The sequence below is a fragment of the Callithrix jacchus genome, chromosome 1, assembly GCF_049354715.1.
Source record: "Callithrix jacchus isolate 240 chromosome 1, calJac240_pri, whole genome shotgun sequence".
Lineage (NCBI taxonomy): Eukaryota > Metazoa > Chordata > Mammalia > Primates > Cebidae > Callithrix > Callithrix jacchus.
In genome coordinates this window covers 162,554,982-162,573,395 of record NC_133502.1, presented here as the reverse complement: position 1 = coordinate 162,573,395, position 18,414 = coordinate 162,554,982, and the positions used below count along the sequence as shown (strand labels likewise).

Here is an 18,414-nt window from a genome sequence, read left to right as displayed (position 1 = left end):
GGTCCCAGCTGCGCTGTGCAGGCCCTGATTCAATCCCAGCTGTGTCTGGCTCCATGCCCGAGGCCCTTCCCACTCCCTGGCTCATAGTGCCTATTGATGACACGAGGTGGCAGGAGAGGATTTATAAGTTCTTCCCTATCTCTGAGCTGTTGTGTGTCACTGGGGTACAATTCTTGGGGCCATGTCCCTCGAACAGGGCCTGACTCTCAGGGAATGGGCTGAAGAAGCCTCCTCATAGTAGAGAATTGTGCTCGGAAGGTCACCTGCCTTCTCCCACTTACCTTGGGGTCCCCAGGCCATTCCCTCTGACAGACCACTGTGCCTCTAACCCACGGGGCTTCCCAAAAAGATGCTCTGGCCTGGCCTGCCTTGCCCTGCCCTGGGGGGCAAATCCAGCTTTGTGTCCACAGTTGTCAGACAAACTGCACAGCAAGAGTGAGTGAGTGTGTGCAAGTGTGCATGTGACAGTAACAGACAGACAGAGAGAAAGAGAAGAGAGAGAATAAATCCTGGGCCCTACTCGGTCAAGAGGGAGGGAGTGGGGCGGGCAGCGATTCTGGCCTGGAAAGGACTTCTTGACTGCAAGCCTCAAGGGAGCTAGAAAGAATGTCTATGCTCTTGGTAAGCACTACAGAGCTGCTTTGATGTAATCCCTCTGGTTGTGTTAACAGAGGCACCAGATGTAGAAAGAAGGAGGTGATGTCCCATTTGGGAATAGGTATTATACTTTAAGAAGAGGCACTCACTAATTGCAATAGAAGAGGAACAGGAAGAGGAGGTCCTAGAGGAACGAGGAAACATCTGGACCAACCCAGAGGACTTGGTTCCTGTCTACAGATTTCTGCAGCTGTTCTGGGGGCAGGGCCAGCCATGTTCTCTAGGGTAGCCAATGCACGAAACTTATGGGGCAGTTGGCTTTGATTCAGCACAAGGGAGAGATACCTGCTCTAAAGACATAACGCGGCATCAGTTATGATGCCAGAGAAGATGACGCTGTCCCAAAGGAAAGCACCAGGCAGACCACCCTGTGGCCCTGAGAAGGCTCAGGAAGGACCCTGGCACAGACTGCCTGCACCCCGATGCCTGAGTCTACATGTGCCCCTGGACAAGTCCTGCTCTTTCCCTGAACCTCAGTTTTCCCACCTCTAATATGGGACTAGCCCTGTGGCCTCCACATACCACTACTGAACACTTGAAATGTGGCTACTATGACTGAGGAACGGAATTCTTAATATTGTTTAACTTTAATTAATTTAAAGATAAATTTAAGTCTGGCACAGTGACTTACACCTGTAATCCCAGCACTTTGGGGTGGGTGGATCACTTGAGGCCAGGAGTTAAGACCAGCCTGGCCAGCATGGTGAAACCCTGTCTCTACTAAAAATACAAAAATCAGCCAGATGTGGTGGTGCATGCCTTAATCCCAGCTACTCAGGAATGCCAAAGGTTGAGAATTTCTTGAACCCGGGAGGTGGAGGTTACAGTGAGCTGAGATCACACCAATGCACTTCAGCCTCGGCGACAGAGCAAGACTCTGTCTCAAATAAACAAACAAGAACATTAAATGCTGACACCCAATTATATTGCTATAAAATTTGTTTGGAGTAACTTGGGTATATAAACCTACATTTTTAACAGTAAATTTTATGAAATTTAAATACAGATAAAGTATTGCCAGTGAAAAGTCACATTTGAGATGTGCTATGAATATATACTATACACTGTATTTCAAAGATTTACTACAAAAAGAATGCTAAATTGCTTATTAATGATTTTTATATTGCTTATATTTTGAAATGATGATATTTTGGATCTATTGAACTAAATAAACTATATTATTAAAATTAAATCCTTTTTTTTTTTTTTTTATTTGAAACAAGGTCTCACTCCGTTTCCCAGATTGGGACACAGTGGCTCGATCTCAGCTCATTGCAGCTTCAATCTCTGGGGCTCAAGTGATCCTCCCACCTCAGCCTCCTGAGTAGCCAAGACTACAGGTATGCACCGCCATGCCCAGCTGACTTTTTAATTTAACTTAATTTTTATAGAAGCAAGGTCTCCCTGTGTTGCCCAGGCTGGTCTGACACTTTTAGGGTCAAACAATCCTTCCACCTCAGCCGCCAAAAGTGCTGGAACTGCAGGCATCAGCCACCACACTGGCCTTTAAAATTAATTGTACCTGTTTCTTTTCGCTTTTTTTTTTTTTTTTTGAGATAGAGTTTCGCTGGTTACCCAGGCTGGAGTGCAATGGCGCGATCTCTGCTCACCGCAACCTCCGCCTCCTGGGTTCATGGCAATTCTCCTGCCTCAGCCTCCTGAGTAGCTGGGACTACAGGCATGTGCCACCATGCCCAGCTAATTTTTGTATTTTTAGTAGAGATGGGTTTCACCATGTTGACCAGGATGGTCTCGATCTCTTGACCTCGTGATCCACCCACCTCGGCCTCCCAAAGTGCTGGGATTACAGGCTCGAGCCACCGCGCCTGGCCTCTTTTCGCCTTTGTTAAAGGTGGCTACTAGAAAATTTAAAAGCGGCTTGTATGTAGCTTGTATCTCATTTCTATCGGACAGCAAAATCTCCAGCTCCTCCGGTGATAAAACATCAACAATCCCTACAACTTTCATTCTACATAAATGTTCATTCAATTCTCACTAGTGTTTGGAGGAAGGGATTATTTATCTCATTTTGCAGTGAAAGGAACTGATGTTCACTGATGGGAAGCCCTCTGTAGGTCTCCCAGCCAGGTCAAAAGTGAGATGCAGCTCCTCCATTTCTGGGGCACCTCTCCTTCCAGGCTGGTCTTGGTCGGACAACGGAAAAGCCACGTTATAGTGACTGGTGAGATTTGCCAGTGCACTGAGGTGACTGACTGACTGATCCCTTGCAGAAGTCAAGATGAGTCAGTACTGAAGAATCCAGTACAGGGGCAGGGAGACGGGAGGCTGTGTCTCCCCCAGGACAGGGTGCCACTTGCTGGGACAGGCCCTCTCCAGCTGAGAGCCTCCAGTGAGTGAGGCTGTGGGCCTGGAATGAAGATTTCTGCTGGGCCCCATCCATATAGATGCATTTCTGGAAAGGCCCCGACTGCTCATAAAATTCTATTTTTAAATACTCAACTGTTTCCAGGCCACAGAGTGGGAGGTATTTATCCTGATGCCAAAGAGACTTGAGTAAGGCCCCTCACTGCCTTATCACTTTGCACATACTCGGTCTGGCCCTGGAGACTCTCTTTCCAATCCCAGCATATGGGATAATGGGAGTGATGGCAAAATATTGACATTAACGCAACTACCACCATCACACCACTATTACCATCGTAATCACCATCATCATCACCACCACCCATATCACTATCACCACATTTCATCCCTCCCACCCATACCACTGCCATGACCACCAGCATCACTTCCCCGCCATCACCATCACCACTGCCATCATCACCACCACTGCCCCATCATATCATTATCATCACCACCATTATCACCATCACTACCACCATTACCCCTGCCATTATCACCATCACTGCCACTATCCTTAGTGCCACCACCACCACCACCCCATCATCATCACCACCACCATTATAATCACCACCACTACCACCAACACCACTACTCCTGCCATCATCACCACCACTGCCACAATCCTTAGTGCCACCACCACCACCACCCCATCATATCATCACCACTATCAACCACCACCATCATCACCCTCACCTCCACTCCACTCCCACTCCCACTATCACCATCACCACCACTACCATCACTGCCCCATTATCAACACCACCAACACCAACACCACTACCAACCACCACCATCACCCTTACCTCCACTCCACTCCCACCCCCACTATTACCATCACCACCACTACCATCACTGCCCTATTATCATCGCCACCAACACCAACACCACTACCAACCACCACCATCACCCTCACCTCCACTCCACTCCCACCCCCACTATCACCATCACCACCATCACCCAGCACCACCATGACCACCTCATCACAAGCACCACTACTGCTACCACTACCACCATCATCGCCCCCATCTTCATCATCATCACTGTCACCACCATCAGCACTGCCACCATCCCCATCATTATCATCATCATCACCATCGCTACCATCACCATCATCTTCATCATCATCATCACCATCATCTTCATTATCATCACCATCACCATCATCTTCATCATCACCATCACCATCATCTTCATCACCATCACCACCATCAGAACTACCACCATCCCCATCATTATCATCATCATCACCATCACTACCATTGCTGCTGCCCCCACCCGCACCATCCACTCACCATCATCACCAGCCTCTAGTCACTTTTTCCTCTAAATTTATAAAGACAATATTTTATATTTCTGGTGCATTTTATGAAGTGCTTTCCTATCCTAAGTTTTACTTATTCTTTATAGATAAGACAACCAAGGCTCAGAGAGGGGCAGTGATTTGCCCAAAATCACACAAAGAGTGGATTGCTTGAGCCAGAAGCTCAAGTTCAAACTCAGGACTCTGGTGCCAAGGCTATTTCTGCCATGTGTTGCTGCCCATTCCACAGCCATGATACTCAACACTCATTAAAAAAGGGTCCCTGGAATGCTGGAACTCAAAGTGATCTTAGCACACATTCCTTCCAAATCCTCCAAGGGCAAGACCAGAGAGGGCAAGGGACGAGTGAAAAGTCACAGACCAGGCTCCTGATGCAGAATCGGGGCTGGGGCCCCTCCTGCTAAATTCCCCTTGGCCCAGTTCCCCGCCGCTGAGTCAAGCCTAGGGGGAAGCCTCCTGGCTGACTCAGCGCCATTGTATTTATTCTCTGGTTTGGTGAGTTCATTCTGTTGCAGCTGTTGGGGGGGGGGATTGGCACTTCAGGGCTATTTTTAGGAAACAAATATTTTCCCACAACCACAGTTTGTTGCAGTCTCATTTGGATCTGTCCTAGGTGAGTCATGTAAACACTTCATGGGGAAAAAACAGCATCGAGAGCCGGCCTGATTCAAACTGAATCAAACTGGGTTGCTTTGCCTAGGTAACAACGTCGATCACTCAGCTTGTGGGATGAAGAGCGAAATGGACAGCCCAGGGAGCCTGGGCTGGCAGCAGAGGCACGAGTTCTCTGGTTGGCTCAAGGTGGATGCCAGCAGGCTTGTGCATTTGGGCAGCTTGCCTGCCAGGCCGCCTAATCCACGGGTCCCAAGCAGTTCCGCTGAACTGACCCAGCACTCCTGGGTCACACAAACCCTACTCACCTGTACAAGACTACCTTTGCCCCCCACTACCAAGTCAAGTTCCGAGTCATCAGTCCAGTATTTGAGTCACTCGAAAATCAACCTTTCACCTGCCTCCAGCCTCATCCTCACAGCCCCACGGCCACGCCCCGGATTCCAAGCCTGCCATAGCAGAGGGGCAGTGTGTGGAGAGTCACGCAGGCCTAAGTTCCAATTCTAGCTTTGCCATTTCTCACTGCCTGAGCCTGGGACGTTTCCTTCACTGCTCTGATTTCCCCAGTCCTCAGGGGTTGCTGTCAGTATCAAAGAGGGAACCTTCGGGAAAGCACTGGGCAACTTGTCTATCTACACACATTCAAACAGGAGAATTCTGCTCCCTTCCCTACTGGCTTCTACATCCCCCACGTTAGAGATGGTTTACCTCTTCCATCTCAGGGGACCTGGCCCAGGGAAGCTGCTCATGAGGGTTTGTGGCCTAAGTACATTTCTGTTAGGTGGGAGAGCAGGGCCGCTCTGTCTTCTCAATCAACAGACTTTGGTCACCTCTTAAGTGTCAGCCACTGTTCTTTGTTCCTTTTTTTTTTTTTGAGACAGAGTCTTGTTGTGTCACCCAGGCTGGAGTAGAGTGGTGCAATCTTGGCTCATTGCAACCCCCGCCTCCAGGGTTCAAGTGATTCTCCTGCCTCAGCCTCCTGAGTAACTGAGACTGTAGGCATGCACCCCCATGCCTGACTAATTTTTATATTTTTAGTAGAGATGGGGTTTCACCGTGTTGGCCAGGCTGGTCTCGAACTTGTGACCTCAAGTGATCTGCTCGCCTTGGCCTCCCAAAGTGCTGGGATTACAGGCATGAGCAACGGCACCTGGCTGAGGCACTGTTAAAGATGTAAATGAAAACCAGAAAAGGTCTTGGCCTTCATGGGGTCAAGACATACACTGAAGGTTATGCATGCCCCTGGGGGCTCAGGGCCCAACCTGGGGGTCAGGGATGGCTTTTTGGAGCAGGTGATGTCTATGGTGATACCTGAAAGTCAAATAGGACTTAAGCAGGTAACAGGGGAGTGAGGAAGGGAGAGTGTCCTAGGCAGAGCACGTGCGAAGGCCCAGGGGTAAAGCCCACAGCTTGTCCAAGGAACTTAAAAAAGTTCAGTGTGGCTCGACATGGCGGATGGTCAAGATGAGGTCGGTAGGGGTCAGGTTTGTACAGGGCAGGGTGAGGGAGCCTGAGGAACAGACATTGTTCTGCAGAGTCATGGAGCATAAAGTGGGGAGGGGACATGGTCAGATCGGTTCTCTGGCAAACTACCAGGTGGAGAAAGGACCACAGCAGAAGATCCTTCAGTGGCTCTACTGGAAGACCTCCCACCCAGGTGCCTGCACAGGCATGAGTGTTCAGGGTACCCCAGAGCCCCAGGCGCTGCAAGCAGCCAGCACACTCACCCGGACACCAGTGACACCAGGGGGGCCGGGGGGCCCATCCTCACCCATCAGCCCTTCCTGGCCTTTCTCGCCATGTTCTCCATCAGGCCCTGGGTCTCCCCTGTCCCCCTGGGTGGCAAGGCATGAGGAGGGGAGAAAGAGAGAGAATAAGTTAGTTACCAAGTCCATCAGAGGCCCCAGACCTCAGGGCTCCATTCAGGTGTCCACAGCCACTGGCCCCTAGATTCCCCTGACAGTTCCCTCTCCTGCCAAAAAGGCAGGCTGCCAAGGCTCAGCTGCCCAGCCCAGTGTAGCTCTAAGCTTGCACTGGACTCATCCTAGACGTGGAGGTTCCTACATGTCCCTGCCTGGGCCTGGGCGGGGAAGGGCAGAGTGACTCAGAGATAAGCCAGGGTCCTCACTGCACCCACCACACGGAGTTCACAGGAAGGGGTCAGTTTCTCCCCAGTTTAGACACATTGGGAGAACAAGAATCTTATAAAGCTGAATTCTTTTTTCTTTTCTTTCTTTCTCTTTCTTTTCTCTTTCTCTTTCTTTCTCCTTCCTTCCTTCCTTCCTTCCTTCCTTCCTTCCTTCCTTCCTTCCTTCCTTCCTTCCTTCTTTCCTTCCTTCTTTCTCTCTCTCTCTCTCTCTCTTTCTTTCTTTCTTTCTTTTCTTTTCTTTCTTCAGTCTCACTCTCTCTCCCAGGCTGGAGTGCAGCCTTGACCTCCTGGGCTCAAGCAATCCTCCAACCTCAGCTTCCCAAGTATCTGGGACTACAAGCATGTGCCACCATGCCCAGCTAATTAAATTTTTTTTTTTTAGAAGTGGGGTCTTGCTACAGAAGAGCTTGAGCCCAGGAGGTGGAGACCATTGCCCAGACTGGTCTCCAGCTGCTGGACTCAAGCAATCCTCCCACTTCAGCTTCTCAAAGTACTAGGATTATAGGTGTGAGCCACTGCACCCAGCTGAAAGAAATTTTCATCAAGAAAGAAAATTCACCCAATTCTCCCTCTCAGAGCTACTCTTTCCATTTTTCTGAGTTGCATTTTCAATCCTTGATGACACAAAAACAGTAAAGAATAATAATAATAAATGGTAGGTAACAGTTTGGATGGTATGTACCAGGCTCAGGGCTGTGAAGCCACTGTCCCCAGGCAATGAATCAGGACTGAGTGTTCAGGGTACCCTTAGTAAGCAGTAAACTAAGCTCTAAAGGCGTAATCCCACTGGACCGTCGGTCTCCATCTTTGTAATGGTTACTGCTTTGCTCTATGGTGAACGGGCCCTCCCACTGCTCTGGGCTCTGCACGGCGATCATTCTTATTGGCTGCAGAATACTTTCTCCAGGGAGTAGATGGAGCTAACATTTAAATAGCACTAACCATGTCAGGACCATATTCTGTGTTCTTTAACATCTCTTAACTGACTTAATCCCCAGAAAAGCTTTCCAAGGCTGGTCCTCTTTTAGTCCCATTTTACAGATGAGGAAACTGAGGCAGAGCTAAATCAAGTTGTTTGGCTCAAAGGCCCACAGCTTGCTAGCGGTGGAGCTGGACTTTGAAGCAGGAGCCTGAGGATGCCCTCTTTATAGTTATAGGGCTGTAACCAAGGTCTTCTCAGGACTTTGGGCCTTTGGGGCACCTGAGGTTATTTCCTTGGAAAGGCAGCCGTTGGCATGGGCTTTTTTTTTTTTTTTTGAGACGAATCTCATTTTGTCACCCTGGCTGGAGTGCAGTGGCATGATCTCAGATCACTGCAATCTCTGTCTCCCATGTTCAAGCGATTCTCCGGCTTTGGCCTCCCTCCTAGCTGAGATTACAGGTACACACCACAATGTCTGGCTTATTTTTGTACTTTTAGTAGAGACGGGGTTTCACCATGTTGGCTAGGCTGGTCTCAAACTCCTGACCTCAGATGATCCACCCACCTCGGCTTCCCAAAGTAATGAGATTACAGGCATGAGCCACCGTGCCCGGCTGGCATGGGCTTTTAATAGTTTTGAAGCAACCAGCATCACTCTAAACTTGCCTGATCTCATTGCAGTAATCCTTGTGTACTCCTAGGGAGACTGGGGGCAGGTGAGGCTCCTAAATAGGGCAGGCAGGATTCCAGAATGGGGCATGGGCTGTCACCCTCATCACCGTGAGCAGAGCTGGTGTGAGGAGTGCCAAATGGGCATGGACGCTGCCCTTCAGAAGGTCGTCTCCATCGGGGCTGCCAGGCCTAGGGCCCGTGGTCAGTCTGCACTGGCTTAGCTGTAACTGTTCAGGGAGACCCATGGGACAGGACATGAAGTCACAGGTACGATGAAGGGATGGGTGGGGGGAGCAGGCTTGGAAAACATCGTGTGTCTACCAGTTTTGTCCTCCGGTGCCAAGCTTTACAAGGGACTCATAAACTGGTGTGCATCCAGAGGAGAGAGAGTACAGGAAGCGGAGGGCATGAAGCTGGAGCCTGGTGCTTGGCCTGGAGCAGGAGAGAGGCTTGAGAGAGTGATTCATTCTTGCTCATTGCTGCAACCTGGGCCTGCTGGAGCCTGGGTGCCGGGGAAGGAGATGGGTGTGAGGGAGTTGCTTGGGCAGTTTCTAGCTCAGTCGGGCAGATTTTCCAAGGGAGCGGTCCAGATATGGCACAGATAAAGGTAGGAGACTCCGAGCTCAGGCGCAGGCCAGTGCAGAGCATATCTGGGCACAAGGCTGTTCTCTCAGGTCCCTTCCTGCTGAGAGTCTCAGCTTCTAAGCACAGCCTGGCATGAAGACAGGGGCTGACCTGGATGACTTGCCTGCAGACTCCCCTGGCTCTGGGATTCGATTTCTGGCTTGTTGTCCTGGCCACCTGTTCTCCTAACTCTCAGAGGCAGGCAGCCTGCACCAGGTGGCTGGTCGGGTTTTCAGCAAAGGGCTCTCACCTGGGCTCTGCATAAGACCACACTCCAGGGACTAACTGGACCCCTGGGGTGCACGTCCTTGGGAATCCCATACAGAACAGGCTCTGGGGGTTCCTGGAGATGCCCTAAATCCTCGGCCATCTGCCAGTGCTCAGAAGAGTCTTGTAAGTTGCCTCGTGTAACCGTCTCCATTTCCAGATGGGAAAACTGAGGTGCAGAGAGAGGCAAAGACTCCCTAATACCACAGGGTAAGTCAGTGCTGTGTGAACCTGAGGTTCTGGCTCCTTCTGATTCCAAGGTTCTCTGCTCAGGGGACGATGCCTCCCTCATCCCTCAGGTTTTGCTGCCTAAGTTCACATCTTGCTACCGTTCCTAAATAGCTGTGTGATCCTGGACAAATTTTTTCACTTGTAAAATAAGGATCAAAGGATTACTGCAAGGATTGAAAGAGATAAACCATGTAAATAGCTTAGTGGCGCGTCTGGCACGTGAGAGCTGGATAAAAGCTAACTATTATTGGTCATTGCCACCATTGCCAGCATCAGCCAGACATCAGCAGAGATAGCGGGCACAAAAGCACTCTATAAAGTGCTGTGCACATTCAACATGCAGTTTTTGCCATGAGGTGATTCCCGGACAAACACCTTAAGAAAACAGGTATCTCCTGGGATTCATGTAAAGACCGGGGATGATGCTATGCATCTGAGCACAGGGACTCAGGTAGAACTGGCTTCGAAGCCAGGGCCAAGAAGCCATGAAAAATGGAGGGAGAAGACCCCCTCCCGCCCCCCTTGGTGGGCACTCCAAGAAAGGTCGCTGCTCAGAGTGGAGTGAGAAGGCTGCGGCTTTGCGCCTCCGTTTCCTCATCTGTCTAGAGGGGATGGTAACCTATCAAGCTTGGGAGAGTTGCTGGGAAGAGTAGCTATTAAATGGGTTAATTCACACACAGCGCTTTGGGTGGGTGGCACTGGGCACGGGGCAAGTGCCCAAAGCACTTTAGCCATGACCTTCATCAGCATCACCACCCAGTGTAGTGGGCACTGGCAAAGGATGTGGTGGGGATGTCAAATGCTCCAGGTCTTGGGACCTGGCTACACCCTGGAATGCTTCAGGGTTGGGGGTGAGGAGGCAGGCAGATGATAGGCAGGGGGCGCTCTCGCTCTTGCAAGAAAACAGGAGGAGTCAGCAGGGGCCAGTCACCAAGGCACCCTGGGAGGCTGTGGGGAGGGGATGCTGAGGGTGGGTGGAGGCCTGGGGATGGGGAAATTGAGGTTCAGGGGGTTGCTTCTCCGAGGTCACCTGGAGAGTAGGTGGGTTAGAGGGGGTCCCCCGACATGGCCCTTGGGACCCTGGGCTGGGGAGCTGACTTGCATGGGGTGACTGGCCAGCCCCAGGGAAAGCCCACCTGTGGAGTCAGACTGGGGCCCAAGACAGAGACCAGGGACCGGCCTGGCTGGAGCTGGGTCTGGAGAGACAGAGGGTGGTACCCACCTGCCCGCCCACAGTTCAGGTGAGCTCAGGTGCCTCTTCAGGGTCCTGACATTGGTGGCTCTCAGGGAGCAGCAGGGTGGAGTTGGGCCAGCAGGCTTTGGCCCCTGTGAGCTGTGGGTTTGAATTTTGGATCCTCACTCACAGCCATAGGTCCTGAATATATCTCTGCCTTCCTCTGAGCCTCAGCCTTTTCACCTTTAGAATGGGTGCATGGTACAGCAGAGCGAGCAGAGGCAATGGAGCCAAACAGGCCCAGATCTGGGTCTTAGATGTGCCAGTTTCTTGCTGTGTGTCCTTGGGCAAGTTGCTTGACTGCTCTGAGTCTCAGTTTCCTCATCTAAAGACAGAACTTCCATTGTTGTCTGGATCAAGCTGATAAAGGGCTTAGCGTTGTACCTGGTATGCATGTGACTAGTCCTCCCTAAGTTGTGGCTCGTAAGGCAATGGTGGTGATTATTATTTTCCTGATCTTCTAGGATATTTGCAAGATAACAGGGGTCAAAGGCCCTGGCTCTGGCCGGTGCTCAGGAATCACCCTTAGCCAGCAGAAGTTGATGTTTTAACAGGCAGTGCAGTGGAAAGGGTGGGAGGTGGCCACTGGACACTGCTGACCCTCCCCCACCCTGCTCTTCATGGGAGCTGGAGGTCTCATCTCAGATCTCTATGGGAACACAGGGCTTCTGGGAGGACTTAGGCCTTAGATGGGAAAGCAATTCCCTGCCAGGGTCCCCAGGCCCTGCCCTAAAAGGGCACTTACCTTCAGCCCATCAGGCCCCATGGGGCCACTGTCACCCTCGAGGCCTGGCTCTCCCTAGAAAGGGTAATGGAGAAAGAGGAGGAGATGTTACTGGGAGGAGGCCCCAGTGTGCTTTTCCTTTCTCACCACCCCTCAGTGGGTCAGGAGCCTGACCCACGGATCTCCAGCAGTGGGACTCAAGAGGCCCAGACACACAGTGGGTGCACAGTAGCCAGGGGCTGAATTAGCAAATGAGCAGGAGGGTTGAGGTGCCCACCCTTGGCTCTCCAGAAAGGGGGAGCGGACCCCCAGGCTACCGACAGCTCCCTCTGCAGGGTGGTGTGGGGTGGGGGCTACACAAGGTCATGAATTTAGAAGGTGCTTGTCATGGACTGGTCCTGGACATCACGTCTAGGCTGGTTGGCTGGGCTGAGGAGGTGGTATGGCCTAGTAGTTAAAGACAGGCTTTGACATGAGCCAGACATCAGTGTCATTCATTTCTCAGTTTCCCATTCACTGGCTGTTTGACCACAAGCAACCTACTCAGCTCTCATGGGCATCTGTTTTTTCAGCTAAAAAATGGGGCTGACACCACTTCCTTCAAGGGCTGCTGTAAGGCATGGTGTAAGTGCCCCACACATGGCAGCCATGTGGGATATTACCACTGGAGCTGGAGTAAGCCTTCATAGAACTCAGTGGAATCCCTTTTCTCTGAAGAGGAAAGGGAGGCCAATCTTTAGACTTTCTTTCTAGCAAGCTTGGGAATGACAGCAAGCCTACTGAGTCCCTGGCCTACCCTCAACCAGGCTTGCCCTTCCAGCTCTAGAGATGCCCCCGGACAAATGAGTCCTCTAAATGGCCATCCAATTAAATTTGGGTATCTCTCTGCTTTTAGAATTCATCCCTGTTCAGAGTCTGAGCTGGAAAGGGCCTCAGGGACCATCAGATGCAGGATGGCAATGATGTGCCAACTGGGTAGTCTGTGCTCCTCTGGCACCCATGGTGGTAACACCTATCAACCCGCTGAAATGCAAGCTCCAGAGACAGGCCTCTGTTACTTCACTGCAAAAGGGCCTGACACAGTGGGCACAGGATGCGTGCATATCATTCTCTTTCCTACCGAGCCTTGACCCAACCTCAGGATCCTTCTTTCTTTTTTTTTTGAGAGGGAGTCTCGCTCTGTCACCCAGGCTGGAGTGCAGTGGTGCGATCTCGGCTCACTGCAACCTCCAATTACCAGGTTCAAGCTATTCTCACGTCTCAATGTCCCAAGTAGCTGGTTTTATAAACACACACCACCACGCCCAGCTAATTTTTTTTAATTTTTAGTATAGATGGGGTTTCGCCATGTTGGCCAAGCTGGTCTCGAACTCCTGACCTCAACAGATCTACCTGCCTTGGTTTCCAAAACTGCTGGGATTACAGTCATGAGCCACCATGCCCAAGCTCAGGATCCTTAACAGAGCCCCCCAAGGAGACTCTACTGATCAGTCTTTACGGACACACAAGACTTGCCAGCTCAGGCCTCCAAGCTCCACGCTCATCCTCTCTCCCCCTGTGGCCACCTCCTTACATTCTAGGTCTTAATTTTGTGCCGTTGCTGTAACCTTTGGGCCATGGGTAATACGAGGCATTGGGAAAAAGAAAAGTTGACAAACAAAAAGATTTGGGCTGGGGTCCCGGAGGCCCTATGACCTGAGACCCACACTAACTTCCTCTCCCTTTGCGCCTGCCTCCCCTTGCCCCCCCTGCAAAGTGCAACAGGACACCTGCTCTGTATCCTCACAGTGCCCCTGGGGTCTACATTCAGGCTAGTCGGGTTCTTAGGGTGAGACAAGCTTGGTGTGTTTCTTTTGGAAATGGGAAGACAGCTCTCTGTGGAGCAGTTTTTGGGTATACCATGTTGTATTTTTCCATGAAAGTGCTTGGGATCAAGTAAGTTTGAAGACTCTGAATTAATCCCAAAGAAACCAATATCTTGACTGCAGGCCTTCTCAGAGCCTTGAAAAGGCTGCTGTTAATGTGTAAGAGGGAACACTGAACAGGCAGTGGGTCTCAAATATTTTGACCACAAAATGCCTTTCTCTACACTGTGGAAACGCTGGCCTACCAAGAGAGACTGGTGAGGCTGCAGAGGTTCATGGTCTATTTCTGTAACTGAGGAAACTGAGGCTCGGGGAGATTGAGAAAAGCCCTTCTCTTCCCCCCTGCACCCATACCTCCTGGGGGCTTTTAGGGAAAATAAATTTGCTTCAACTTACCCGTTGCCCAATGAGGCCCTGCTCCCCAGGGGTGCCCAGGGGTCCAAGGTCACCCTAGGAGAAGCCAAACAAAAGTCCATGGGGACGGGTAGGGCCAGCCCCAGCCCACACCACCCCTTCCTGTTTCCAGCAGCTCTGACTTAGGCTGGGGAAGGCTCTTCTTCCAAGGGACCACAGAGAAATCGTGAAACACCAACCAGGGCTCCTGTTCCAAGTAAGCCTTGGACATGGGCTTCTTCTCCCATCTGGGACAGAGGGACCATGACCACCGCCACCACTACCACCATCTTATTCATAACTGTGCTGTTCTAAGGACTTTTTTTTTTTTGAAACAGGGTCTCATTCTGTCATCCTGGCTGGGATGCAGTGGGGTAATCACAGCTCACTGCTGCCTGGATCTCCCAGGCTCAAGTGATGCTCCCATGCCAGGCAGATTTGTAAATTTTTTGTAGAGAGGGGGTTTTGCTACGTTGTCCAGGCTGAGGACATCCATTTTTATATGAACGTATTTGACTTTCAAGATAACCCTGCAAGGAAAGGTATTCTTTGAGAGGTGAGGAATCGGAGGCACTGGGGGAGTTCAGGAAGGAGCCCAAGCTCTTCTGAGAGTAGGCAGTGACCGATTCCTGACCTGAACCCCGGGCAGCCTGGCTCCAGGAGCCTTGGATACAGCAGTGGCAACTATGTGACTTTTCTCTTCCTTGAGAGACTTGAAGAGAAACCCAGATGAGGAAGAAGCCCTAAATGAGCCAGAATAAATGTCACCTGTCCCCTGCTTAAAGGCCCTGAAAGGGTCTTTCTCACTGGAGAATTTTCAAGCTATGCATCGTAGGCATCCCTGGTGTCTACGGGCACAGAGGAGGGCAGAGCTCTGACCCCTGCTCTGCTCCAATGGAAACAATCCCACTTCTATCAGTTTCCTCCGTGGGGTGGTTTTCTTCATTGGTGTTTGAACAAAGGATTTTGGAACTAGGCCAAGACTGACAGCCCTAGGCCTGGTCCAATTCTCTCTCTGAATGACAGAGAGACTTAGGCACAGAAGGGGGAGATTGGCCTGAAGTCTCACAGCCCCTCTGGGGCTCCCCTGATCCCTGCCTCAGCAATGTCCATGGGCCAGCCAGCATCACTCATCAGCACTGGGGCCTCCAAGGGGAACAGGGTCCTCTTCCAACAGCAGAATAAGGAGGGGCTCTCCCCAGAGCCTAGGTATCAACGGGCACCTGTTTCTTAGCAGGTAATGAGAGGCACTGGCGCTGAGATGCAGATGGTATCGAACGAGGCCAGGAGGTACAGCCGCCCCAGATGGAGGCAGGGGCAGATGTCCCGAAAACCCATGGCCTGGCAGGGGGCACGGGAGGGGCTCCACACTTCACCATGGCCACAACCAGGCCCCGCTCCCCAGCCAGGAGCACAGAGAACCCATTATCCCAGCCACAAGAAAGGCCCATTTCTCTTCTGTGGAGAGGACGTAGCCGCCAGCTGGGAGCTGGTTTCAACAGACACTTTTCTTTTCTTTCATCCCGCCTCACCTTCATCCCGGCTTCCCCAGGAAGGCCTGGTTCTCCCACTGCACCCGGAGGCCCCTGCAAGAAAATGCCATTGGTCCTTCCTAGAGCAAGAGCTGCCCCCGGTTGTAAGCAAGAGGGTAACAGGCCCAGAGAGGGCAAGAGATGCATCCAAGGTCACACAGCACAAGAGATGCAGAGGTGGGAGCAGCCTGCAGCTTCCTGGAACTTGGAGCTAGAACTAGGGGGTAGCGGGTGGGCCCAGGCTGGCTGAGCTTCAGACTACCCAGAGGCTTCTAGAGCCTTCTCCTGCCCCAGGAGTGTGGTTTACCACACTAGGAGCCCCTTGGCAAGCACAGGGAGGAAAATTTCATGATTCACATAAAGACGGGGGAGGAAGCCAATGGATGCTGTGTTTAGGGCCAAGTGATTCTAACCCTTCTCTCTGCAGCCGAGCCAGTATGAAGCAGGCGGGAAGCAGCCCTCAGTTACCACCATGAGCATGGCTGCAGCCCTCGAATAAACTCTGGGGCTTGTTTTTCCCTCCAGATAAGGCAGGGGTGTCTGAGGCTCCTTCCAAATTCCTTGCCACATGGCCCTTGGGGGCTGGATTGACAGACAAACCTCCTTGCTGGACCAAGTCCCAGCAAGGTCAAGGTTGGGAAGCATCACTGCTTCCAGTGATGCAAAGAGGCAATGCCAACCCCCCCACAAGGGTCCTGGCACCACTGTGTGCCACCCAATGCCCCTGGACTAGGAACCCAACTCCTCAACTTATGCCACCAGGATGAATCTACCCTCTCTGCCAGGGTGTCCAAACTTCTCTGCAGTACACGGTACATGGCCATCTCCCTGGGCCAGGACAGGGAAATGGCAGAAAGCGATCCCTGGGGAGGAGGGCAGGGAAGGGCTGATACATCCCCAGTGGCATCATGTGACAAATAAGGGTCTCTCACACTCACCTTGGGTCCCATTTCTCCTGGAGGCCCAATTGGCCCCTGGGGTCCCTGAGGGCCCTGGAAGAGACAGACAGACACACAGACAGTTGGGAGAAGCCAGCTTTGGGATCTGGAGGGGTGAGTGAGGGAGCCGACCCCCAGATACAGGGACTCTGAAGCACACCTCCAGTCTGCCCAGCCAAACCGAGGGCAGAGCAGCCCCGTCTTCACCACTGGTATCTCTCATACTCCCTCCAACACAACTGCAAACTCTCCTACTCACCCACCTAAAGCCCAGGGGGCCCTCCCTGCTCAGAAACCTCCTAGCTCTGGAGTCTTGCTCATCTGTTGCCACTGCCTGGAATGACCTTCCACCTCAGAGCCATGTCTGGAAACCCCACCCCCAGTCAACCCACTGCTCTAAAGGGCAACTCCTCGGGCCTCAAGATGTGGGAGTGCAGCAGCGGCCTTGGGGATGGCAGTGTCCTGTCCTCCCCTGCCCTGTGTGGCAGTCATCCTCCCAAGCCCCTGGAGATTCTGTCCTCTCCCTGCCGTCTCTAGTAGCACCACTCTCAGCCTCCTCATGGGGCTCCCCGACTGTCTCCCCACACCCGTCCTTCCAGAGACATCTTCTGGAGGGCAAGCTGATCACCTTTTCTGCCTCAAGCCCTTCCATGTCTCCTGTTGGCCTTGGGACAAAAAGCACACTCCCCCTGTAGTCTTGGGTGACTGATGCCTGCTGACCCCTCCCACCCGTTCTGAGGTCCCACTTTCCACTCCAGTCATGCTGGACTCTGCAGTTCCCACTCAGCCCGTTCATTTACTCTTCTTCTTCTTTCTTTTTTTTTTTTTTTTGAGAAGGAATCTTGCTCTGTTGCCCAGGCTGCAGTGCAGTGGCGCAATCTTGGCTCACTGCAACCTCCACTTCCTGGATTCAAGCAATTCTCATGCCTAAGCCTCCCAAGCAGCTGAGACTACAGGCATGCGGCACCACACTCAGCTAATTTACTTTTGTGTATTTTTAGTAGAGACGAGGTTTCACCATGTTGACCAGGATGGTCTCAATCAATCTCCTGACCTCGTGATCTGCCTGCCTCAGCCTCCCAAAGTGCTGGGATTACAGGCGTGGGCCACTGCGCCCAGCCTCGTTTACTTTTATCTCCCCTCCCTCCCTCCTTCCCTCTGCCTTTCACCACACCAAGCACTCCCTATACATTTTTGCATTTCATCTTCACAACAGAATGGCAAAATAGAGACAATCCCCCCATTTTCCCAGCAAAACAGGCTGGAGGCCAAGGGAGCTGAGCCTCCAACCCAGAGCTCCCTGGCTTAGTGCTCACCACCAACCCCAAGCCCTGGTGCATCAGGGGTTAGAGCCCAGGCATGGTCCCTCTCAACCCTTCTCCTTAACTGACCACCTGGCCCACACCCCCAGCTGCAAGCGGCAAAGAGGCAAAAGAGGGAAGGAAGGGCTCTTACCGGTTCTCCTGGGAGGCCCTTGGTGCCTGGGGGGCCTGAGGGACCCGGGATGCCCTGCAGAGACAAGGCAAAGGTGACCTGAGGCCCTCCATGGTCTTCTCTGCCTGGCCTTGACCTTAAGCAAGCCGTCCTAGTATATTGGGTCCCCCCTCCACACCGGGTGACAGATGGGAAGCCTGAGACCCAGAGAAGAGGGAGCCTGCTGAAGGGGCTTCGGTGCAGGGCAGGTGGGCAACCAGAGCCTTCGGGGTTTCCACAGAAGGAGAGGAACTGGTTAAAGTGGTTATTATCCCCCCGCCCCTGTGACCAAAAGCCCCCCGTAGAGGATGTACAGAACTCGCGCTACTTACAGGAAAGCCTCGCGAGCCCAAGTGGCCTCGCTCACCAGCCACACCCTGGAAGCACATGTGGGGGTCATTAGAGGCTCAGATCACAAAGCAGGGAGCAGGGAGGG

The 18,414-nt window shown here is 52.1% G+C and overlaps 1 protein-coding gene across 9 annotated transcripts in view; it reads right to left on the bottom strand.

The window, feature by feature from the left end:
• The window catches only part of COL27A1 (collagen type XXVII alpha 1 chain), a 156,373-nt gene that overhangs the window by 30,619 nt on the left and 107,340 nt on the right, over positions 1-18,414 (bottom strand). For all 9 annotated transcript variants that reach the window (XR_013536080.1, XR_004728611.3, XR_004728610.3 and 6 more), the window contains 7 exons: positions 18,311-18,355; positions 17,961-18,014; positions 16,506-16,559; positions 15,568-15,621; positions 14,039-14,092; positions 11,799-11,852; positions 6,682-6,789 (listed from right to left, as the gene is read on the bottom strand). Coding sequence is in view for 6 of the 9 variants with exons in the window: in XM_035255482.3 (XP_035111373.2) it covers positions 6,682-6,789; positions 11,799-11,852; positions 14,039-14,092; positions 15,568-15,621; positions 16,506-16,559; positions 17,961-18,014; positions 18,311-18,355 (423 nt within the window). In the remaining 3 variants the exon portion in view is untranslated. The remainder of the gene's footprint in view (positions 1-6,681; positions 6,790-11,798; positions 11,853-14,038; positions 14,093-15,567; positions 15,622-16,505; positions 16,560-17,960; positions 18,015-18,310; positions 18,356-18,414) is intronic.